The 9,613-nt window shown below is 40.3% G+C and overlaps 1 protein-coding gene across 1 annotated transcript; it reads right to left on the bottom strand.

The window, feature by feature from the left end:
• Nucleotides 1-8,423: 8,423 nt before the first annotated feature.
• On the bottom strand, nt 8,424-9,339 carry LOC141441945 (uncharacterized). Its single transcript, XM_074106833.1, has 2 exons — nt 9,322-9,339; nt 8,424-9,239 (listed from the first exon to the last, which is right to left on the bottom strand). Exons 1-2 carry the CDS (start codon nt 9,337-9,339, stop codon nt 8,424-8,426), a joined length of 834 nt encoding a protein of 277 aa, XP_073962934.1.
• Between the last annotated feature and the right edge of the window lie 274 nt (nt 9,340-9,613).

The raw sequence follows: 9,613 nt of genomic DNA, 5'->3' as shown, positions 1-9,613 counted from the left end.
ATAAATAAACAAAATACATTGATTCACAACACAAGACACAACAATATTATTAAGTGTCATTACGGTTGTGAATCTGACACTGGCTCAGTATAATGCTGAAGCATTAAAAACACCCCAGCCTTGTTTTAATTAACCCCCGACGAAAAAGAGGGGTGTTATAAGTTTGACCGCTATGTGTGTGTGTCTGTGTGTCTGTGTGTCTGTCTGTGGCACCGTAGCGCTTAAACGGGTGGACCGATTTGAATGCGGTTTTTTTTATTTGAAAGCTGGTTTTCTAGCGATGGATCTTAGACATGATTTATCAAAATCGGTTCAGCCATTTCAAGATCATCAGCTCTTTTGTTCGCTGCGGTAGGAATCTTAGACGCATAATGGATATTTACTTTACTTTCAAACATATTTGGGACCTAAAATTTGAAACACCCATGAATACAATATAGCTATGCAAGATTATAGAGTTCTCGGCTGATGCTGCAGCCAGGATATCCAGAACACTAGTAGGTACACTCTTAATAAAACTATAGCAGATATATCGTGTTTGGGTTCGTTTTGATCAGTATTTGATTTTACAAACAATGCAATGGTGGCAACAGGATGAGCTGATGCTGCAGCCAGGATATCCCAGCACACTAGTACACTCTATAAAAAATAATAGCACATATGTCGTGTTTGGAATCGTTTTGATCAGTAATTGATTCTACATACAATGCAGTGGTGGCAACACGACGAGCTGATGCTACAGCCAGGATATCCAGCACACCAAGTATACTCTTGAAAAAATAATAGCAGATATGTGGTGTTTGATTCTTTTGATCAGTATTTGATTCTACATACAATGCAATGGTGGCAACAAGATGAGCTGATGCTGCAGCCAGGATATCCAACACACTAGTACAGTTTAAAAAAATATATATCAAAGTTTAAAAAACATGAAATAAAAACTTAAATTTAAAATTTAAAAAACCCCGACTTAAAACGCCAGCAAAAATATAAATAAAAACGCCCGAAAAAAACGCTGCTTGAAAAGACAATTAAAAAGTAAAAAATAATTATGCGCTACCTAGTTGTTGCCCGCGACTTCATCTGCGAAGAATTCGTTTATCTCTATCCTTCGGGGACTATGCTGATTTCCCGCAAAATTAGCCTAAGTTAATTTAGTATAAAGTATCTAGTAATATTTTTTAATTTATCTAAGCGTTGTCGGTGTCGGGGCCCGCTAAGGTTAATACTTTAAAAATACAACATATTTAGTTTCATGTTAACCTTAGCGGGCCCCCGACACCGACAACGCTTAGATAAATTAAAAAATATTACTAGATACTTTATACTAAATTAACTTAGGCTAATTTTGCGGGAAATCAGCATTGCCCCGCGGGATAGAGATAAACGAATTCTTCGCAGATGAAGTCGCGGGCAACAGCTAGGTAGCGCATAATTATTTTTTTACTTTTTAATTGTCTTTTCAAGCAGCGTTTTTTTCGGGCGTTTTATTTATATTTTTTGCTGGCGTTTTTTAAGTCGGGGTTTTTTGTAGTTCTATATTAACCTTGCCTGTTGTGGTCGCAGTTATAACCTAACCCAACCTACTATGTAGCTGCTGTTCTGTTCTGGCGCTTTGCCTGCTGCTGTTTGTTACAGCACGCTTACTTTGCTGGCCTTACTTTAACCTTAACCCATTCATATGGTAGCTGTTATTCCTTTAACTATGTCATTACGCCATGTTAAAGTCAGCGCTATTTTAAATTCCGTGAAAATACAATTAGTCCAAACTAGTATTTTTGCTATGCCATTATGCATATAAAAATCGGCGATACTAATGTTCTGCTATTTAATATTCTGCAGAAGCATATTCGACGATAAGAGTGTTCTGCTATTTAATATTCTAAGAAATGACTATTATTGGAACTGATAATTATGCAAAAGTAAAAAAAAAATGAGATACCTGTTATGCGAAGTGTATTTCGGAGAATCGACATTATGCAAGGTAAAGGGAACCCTAAAATCATTACGGGGTTGTGAAAACGATATCGAGAAGTGATTCGTTTGCGAAATACTCGCAAAGTTTTCTTAAAGTCGACAGTCCCCTTCTTCTAAAGTCTAAACCGTTGCTTGGAATGAAAAAATCATGACGGAAGTTAATAGGTATAGCAAATTAACAAGGAAAACTATTTCGAATTTAGCTTGAGAATTATTAGTTGTTTAAGAGTAAATAGTAGCGTGTTATAAACTTATAAAATACTTGGAAAATTCTTATAAAACACTTATAATATTAGGTCCTTGATGGAATGAGTGTGGTGATGGTGATAGATCGGTTTATGTGATGTGTGTGTTCTTGCAGCATGGTAGCATCTGTTGCATAGACCTAGCTATCGTAAGGTCGCGGATGAGCAAAGCAATTTTATAGTTCACCTCAAACCTCAATATTTTTTTGTTTTGCATTCCAGTTCAAGATGAGGATAAGGACATTCTGCAAGTTCGTCGAAGTGAGCGAGTTAAGAGTCTATGGTTCTCCACGACTCCACCGTCGTCATAGATGGGAAGAACTACTTCTACGATTCCTACCGGGAGAGCCAACTACCCTTCAAACTTGGCTGCGAGAGCCATCGCTACGCCAACTACCTGCGAGAACACCTCGCCATGTTCAAGAAAGCCAACGTCAAATGCTATTTCATCTTTTAAAGGTGGACTTCCGAACATGGCAAAGAAGTTGCCAAGCAATTTAGCCGACCACGTCACTCCGGCTTTTATGAAGAATATTTACATGGAAGTACTCAAGGAAATGGACTTTGAGTATGTTACATGCGAGTACGACAGCAAGAGAGACATCATCGAGCTCGCTCAGACACTTGACTGTCCTGTCATCAGCTACGACGTTGAATTCTGCTTCACTGGACTCCGGTATATCCCGCGGAACGAACTCAAATTCAATGAAAGAGACAACACCATGACCTGCCGCTATTTCTCGTTGAACAAATTCATGGAGAAATACAAATTAACGGCGGAGAAATTAGCCCTTTTCATTGTGTTGACTGACGAAAACATCTTCCCAGAAAACTTTTTTCAGGAGTTCTTCAAACGCATACGTGCACCTCTGGGTTACTTCAAAAGGAACTTAAGTTTACTGTATTGGCTTTCGAAGAACAACAGAAATACAACATTAAAGATGGTTGCGCAGTTTGTAAATACCGAGGATGAGAAAAAGTTCGTCGAAGAGGTCGACAAAGCTCAGCTGCTGATCAGAAGACGCGAGAAGGGTGGCCTCGGCGCTGCCTGTCTGCTGAACCCCGCAGCCGTCACCGTGGCACCAGGCGACCCCGAATGGTTCGCCAAAGGCGTCGCTTCAAACAACATCCCGATAAACTACGTCAATCTGTACCGTTACAAACACTTCTTCGGTTCCTTGGACGTAGAACTAGTAGACCCAATGGCGTCGTCACTAGATATCGTGAAATACGCATACGATCTGATCACTGATTTCCGAAATGACGGGTTCACATTGGTTTACGACATGAACTCCAAGAGGGAAAGTATGGTAGTGTCTGAGCTGTATTCCATCCGGAAGCCGGAGTACGAAGCGAGCGTGTGCGTGTTTGAGAATGGTTGGGATTCGGTGCGCGAGCTCGCCTTGTTTGAGCACTTCTTGAAGGAGACACTGCAGCTTGCGAGCCTAGAACCCTTGACAAAGCTACCAGAAGGCGCGAGACTCCTAACAGTAGCCCTGGTCTACTTCTCCCGCAAGAAAAGCGTCGACACGAGCACCGAGGCAACCTGCGTGCTCCTCTCCTACATCACACTAAGCCTCGTGCTCCAGAAATGCGGCAAAAACCTTCCCAAGTTTCCATTCCAATCCAAACCCATTCTGGACTCAACAACGGATGAGAGCACAGTCACTGATGAAGACTGCAACATCGCAGCGGCTGTCTTGGCTGAATATCTAGCAGTTCCCGAAACTGTTGACGATGACCAAGTATTGTATCAGTTAAAGGAGTTCCAGATATGTCTGCGTCGGCTGGATGACTTGAACTTGTTGTGTGGTGCTCCTCTTCCGCCGACGGTCTACAGCCGCGTCTATTCTGCTGCTCTGGTAGCGCGGCTCCGGGTCGCCGCGGGCTCTGGGGATCCGCAGCCGTTTTTCGACAAACTCCTGGCCCCGGCTCCGACCGTCTACGCCTTTCTGAACGGTCTCATCGAAGCTTACCAGGCGATGTAAAGCGTAAGCTGCTTTGAATATCACAGGTGTTTTTAAAGTAACCCGACGTTATATTTTAGAAACTATCAAATTAGCCCACACCAACCACCCACTGTTGTTCAAGGCCTCTTCATTTACACGCCACTTTCATAATTTAGAATAGAATATTAATTTGCGACGAATTCATGAAGCAGGGTGGAATGGAACCTTTTAATAATAAAACTATGATTTCCGTGACAAAAGTATGGGATGTCGAAATGACATTAGTACCTAATAAAATTCCAGCCTGGCACATGATTCAATTTGTTCCACTGTACGAGTACGTCGATGTTCTTATGTAGGTGGTATGCGATAATAATGTAACTTGTTCTGCTACTTGTACTAAATAACATAGTTAGTGCCACCAGAGGTCACGCATACTAGAACATGGTATGTTATAACTACAGGATTTTGACATCGACTTCATTCATTCATTCTTCTTTTATGCAATCAGTTCTTTTTGTAACTGTGTGTGTAATATTCACTTCAACTCTCGTGACACTACCTCATATCTGGAGAGAGGAATTTCTTTACATTGTATGACATTTTTAAATAAGTAACTTAAATGGTTCATTTTAAATCTATTCAGAAGCAGCTCTTTCAAACTTCTATACTTCGACATTCTACTACTTGGTTATTTTACGACCTTGACATTCTACTACCTGGTTATTTGACGACCTTGACATTCTACTACCTGGTTATTTGACGACCTTGACATTCTACTACCTGGTTATTTTACGACCTTGACATTCAACTACCTGGTTATTTTACGATCTTGACATTCTACTACCTGGTTATTTTACGATCTTGACATTCTACTACCTGGTTATTTTACGACCTTGACATTCTACTACCTGGTTATTTTACGATCTTGACATTCTACTACCTGGTATATAAGGTTATTTTGTTACTAATAAATACAACATGATTTTTGAAGGTACTAATACTCTTTGGTCATGATCTGTCATGGCGACAAAGCGACAAAATGTAAAGAGAATTGTCATTATCATGGGTTTGCGCTAGTGTCGCCCCCTGCGCAGAGTTTTGCCTAATTTGCCTTATTATAGTATTTTAAGAGTATTCCTATTCGATTAGGAGTTAGTTGATTTTTCAATTGTTTTATTATTGAATTTTAATTTCAAAGCTTGCTTCATATGATTGTTCACTTTATTTCATTGTTACTTTTTTAATGTGTAATTTTATTTTAAGCACAATTTACTCAATAATAAATATTTTTTTTAATTACTTAATGTTTTTTTTTGGCCTGAAATTGAACAGTATACTTACTCTATAATAATATAGAATAGAAAAGACAGTCGTAAAAATAGTACATTGTGTATTAAAGGGCGTAAGAAGGGGATTACTAACGAGAGTCTATTAGAAGCCCTCCGCCTCCGACCCGAGTTTGTACCCTTACGGCCCGTGATACACACAATGATTTTCATCACATTGCGAGGAAAAAAATTGCAAAAAATTCAATTATTTTGTGCCCAACACTTCACAGCTCAGTAAAAGCAAGACGCTAAGAAAACAACTGAATAAAATATGGCTACCCACCAATACAGGGGGCTACTACAAAATTGGAAAATCGAAGTTCGTATCATACCGTCCCTCTCACTCTCGTATTAAATAATATTAGCGTTAGGAAAACGATATGAACTTCGATTTTCGAATTTCATGGTAGCCCCAGCAGGGCTACTACGAAACTCGAAGTTCGTGTCGTACCGTCTCTTTCGCTCTCGTATTAAACAGTATAAGTGTCAGACGGACCGCACGACACGAACTTCGAGTTTAGAGTTTCGTAGTAGCCCTGCTGTCACTTTTTTCGAGTCGTCTTCCATTGATAATACTAAGAACCAAAGAGGCAGAAGAGACAATAGAGAGAATGTCAAGCGTACCCGATTATTACTATTATTACTTTTGTGTATTTACAGCCCACAGGCAAAAGACATTGACCAATAGGCTGAGGTTCATTTGGCGCCTATTCGCAAGTTTAGAGTGAACTGACACAATTCGAAATACTCATATTTCCAAAATAAACTCTGTTCTGAACAGAATCTGGTTGAGTTTTAAATGAGAATATTTCGAGTTGTGCCAGTTTTATTCTAGGTTCATCAAAATGCACCTCTGCTCATTGGCCGATTTCCGTGGCTAATATACCAGTCATTTTCAAAAGGCATCTGTCGTTAAGCAGCTATTCAAATAAAATGTTATTTAATTTAGTCGGGTACTAGTTTGTTGTCACTTGTTGTCAAAAAGCACTAGCATCGGTCAGAGTTTTCCAAAATGTGTCTTTGTTTTTTTTATGTAAAACATGATATTACAGCTTTGATTTTTGGTAAAAGTGTGTAATAAGTAGTGATGCCATGCTGTGTGTACTTTGTGAGTGCAAGTCTCGCATCGGAAACAAGGAAAATGGACAAAATTTCTTTCACAGGTCAGTGGTATTTTTCGTGGAATTTTATTGATTTTCGATCTGAAAGCGTTCGTTCTGCTAATTATATACAAATATAAGTTAGGTTACTGTTATATATATGATTAAAGAGCGCTAAGTACGCTAAATTACATGTTATTTATTAGACAAATTTTACCTAAAAATAAAATTTATATTAAGTTACTTACCTTATTCCAAGCCTATAAAATTGAGATGACACTTCCGTTTCCTACTGCGAACACGTGACTACCACGTGACCCGACTCGTTTTACCGCCATTATCCCCTCCTTTATCCAGCGGCCAGGCTCGGTTGCGCACCGAGCAGCCTCATTGGATTCTCAATTTGAGTAACCTACAGTCCGTTAAGGTATGACAGGACGGTAGTGAGCCACTGTGCATGGTACAGTTGGCGCAGTTTTATTTTTATTAGGTATGGTATGAACTGAAGTTCAGAATTGCTGAATGTGCTGAAAAGCAAGCTTAGGTACTAATAATATAGAGGAGAAAATTAAACTAATTATAAAAATATCAGCAGACAGTAATTAAAATTAGGCTTGGAATAAGGTAAGTAACTTAATATAAATTTTATTTTTAGGTAAAATTTGTCTATTAAGTACCTGTACCTTATTCCAAGCCTATAAAATTGAGAAGTGTTTGTTATCGGCTGCTGGATTAGTGGGATAAAGTATGGAGGATTGAAAAGAACGCCAATGTGAGAATAAAAACAATGAATTAAGCAAATGAATCGTGCTGTAATAATAAACTAAAAAATGTTGGAATTTCTACTTCACATGTATCTATCGAAATTATCTTAAAGCGATTGAAAACATTTATCTAAAGAATTAGAACTTAAATACCGAGTATTTATAGATTTTTTATAGAATTTGTGAAAAGTAGAGGCACTTTTCCAATTACCGCGAATCAAAATATCATCAATATTATGATTGTCGAGCCAACTTGACGAAGCAACTGCGGAGCGAACACTACCAGCGCTGCTATAGATGCCAGCGTCTTTTAAGACTGACCTGACCCAACCGCCTATAATCGTTCGTGAAGCTGGCTTTACAATGCCACAAGTAGAAATAAACAAGCTACTTATATCTCCTCTTCGGGTCTGAGACAGAGAAATTAACTTTTTAATCCAGTATACGGGATCAATATTAACATTTGAAGGATAATGTAATAATTTCCATCCAGATTGTCTGTTATTCGCACTGTCTGTCTTAGAACCGAAGTCGGGCCAAAATATTACATTGTTGGGTTCAATCACGCATTTAGAGTGGCATAAATTTAACAAAGTTAAGTCGTGAATCCTACGACCAGAACATAATAATAATAAAATAGCACATCTCTTGGATACTTCATATAAGCTGGTATCATTAGGCATGTGATCTTCTAAGTACTTACATAATTCTTTTACGTCCCAGATAGGAGCCTTAAAGGGCTTAGGCCTTCCAAGGGAAATAGCTTTAAGAGCCTGCCGCACTATTACATGAGAACTAAGCGGCGGTCCAGAAGAAACCGGGCAAAAGGTTGACACTACAGATTTATGTAAACAAATTGTACTATATGACAATTTTTCAATAAGATGCAAATCAGTCAAAAATTTAGCCAGATCCTGTGGTGCTGGACTATTACTACTTACGCTGTTAGTTGCACACCAACGATGCCATCGAGTCCAGGCTGGTTTATAGCTTGATATGGTAGATTTACGCCAGCCACTAGCAAGTAAGCTTTTCTGCTTATCGTCCCATGATTCTATCAAGGCGGCCCACCCCGTATCAGCCAGACTTCCAAAACCATCCGCTTGACATCCGAGGGTGGTCGCTGGGTCTGGACATCTACCAACCTGGTTTGGAGGTTCCCGATCTCGACTGGAGGAGCCAATGCTCGATTCCTCAGATCGCTGCGCCAAAAAACTTTCTCCCAATTGGGTACAACCATTAGAAACGTACCCGTGGCTTTGTTGAGATGGATTAGCACTCGTGGTATCAGGCACGGCGGGGGAAAAATCCACGCCAACTGATAAACCCATTTCTGACTGAACGCGTTGACGAATACGGCATTCGGATCTATTGGATCTAGAGTAACATACGCTGGGACAACATGGGCTTTCTGCGACGCAAACAGGTCGATTTCCGGAGTACCCCACAACTGGAAGATTGTTCCTGTCGCTGAGGGAAGCAGATGCCATTCCGACTGGCTTCGAAATCTCGAGAGACGATCGGCTTCGACGTTGTAACGGCCGGGGATGAATTGCACTGTCATATGAATACGAAAGAGATCTAAAATACTTAGGATGTCGTACGTTGTGTCCATCATCCGCTGTGATTTGGTGCCCCCCTCGTTTCGCAGATATGATACCACGGTCCGGTTGTCCGACATAATCATTAACGAAGATTGGCTCATTGCTGGAGCTTGAGAATTTAATACTTTCCTTACAGCCATTAGTTCCAGGCCATTGGAGTGCTCTCCTAGCTCCTGAGGCGACCACTGGCCTGCTAGCCTCATGTCGTTGAGCTGGGCGCCCCAGCCCTTGCCCGACGCGTCTGTCGTACGTAAGAAAGAACTCGGGGGCTGGAGGATGAATGAGCGTTGAGAGGTGTGCGTGATCTATCCACCATTCTAGATTGGGAACCACTGTCGGAGGCAGTCTTACCTTGACGTTCGGGCTCATGCTTAATAGCTGGTTGGAGAACGCTTGTAAAAGTCTGCTGTTGAGGCGCCCCCTCGGTACTACGAAACTCGCGAAGTTGCACAAACCGAGAAGAGATTGAGTTTGTCTTAATGTGGTCACCTGTTTTGATAGCATGTCGCGGCATTTCTGCAGGATGTTCAGACTTTTTTCTATCGGGAGAGATTTTATATTGTTCCATGGGTTCCAATGGATTCCGAGGAATTCCATGGTACGCCGAGGCCGCAGACAAGATTTTTCGTGATTTATGGTCCAG

The sequence above is a fragment of the Choristoneura fumiferana genome, chromosome 24 (assembly GCF_025370935.1).
Source record: "Choristoneura fumiferana chromosome 24, NRCan_CFum_1, whole genome shotgun sequence".
In the NCBI taxonomy this organism is placed as follows: domain Eukaryota; kingdom Metazoa; phylum Arthropoda; class Insecta; order Lepidoptera; family Tortricidae; genus Choristoneura; species Choristoneura fumiferana.
This window is presented reverse-complemented; position numbering and strand designations above follow the sequence as displayed.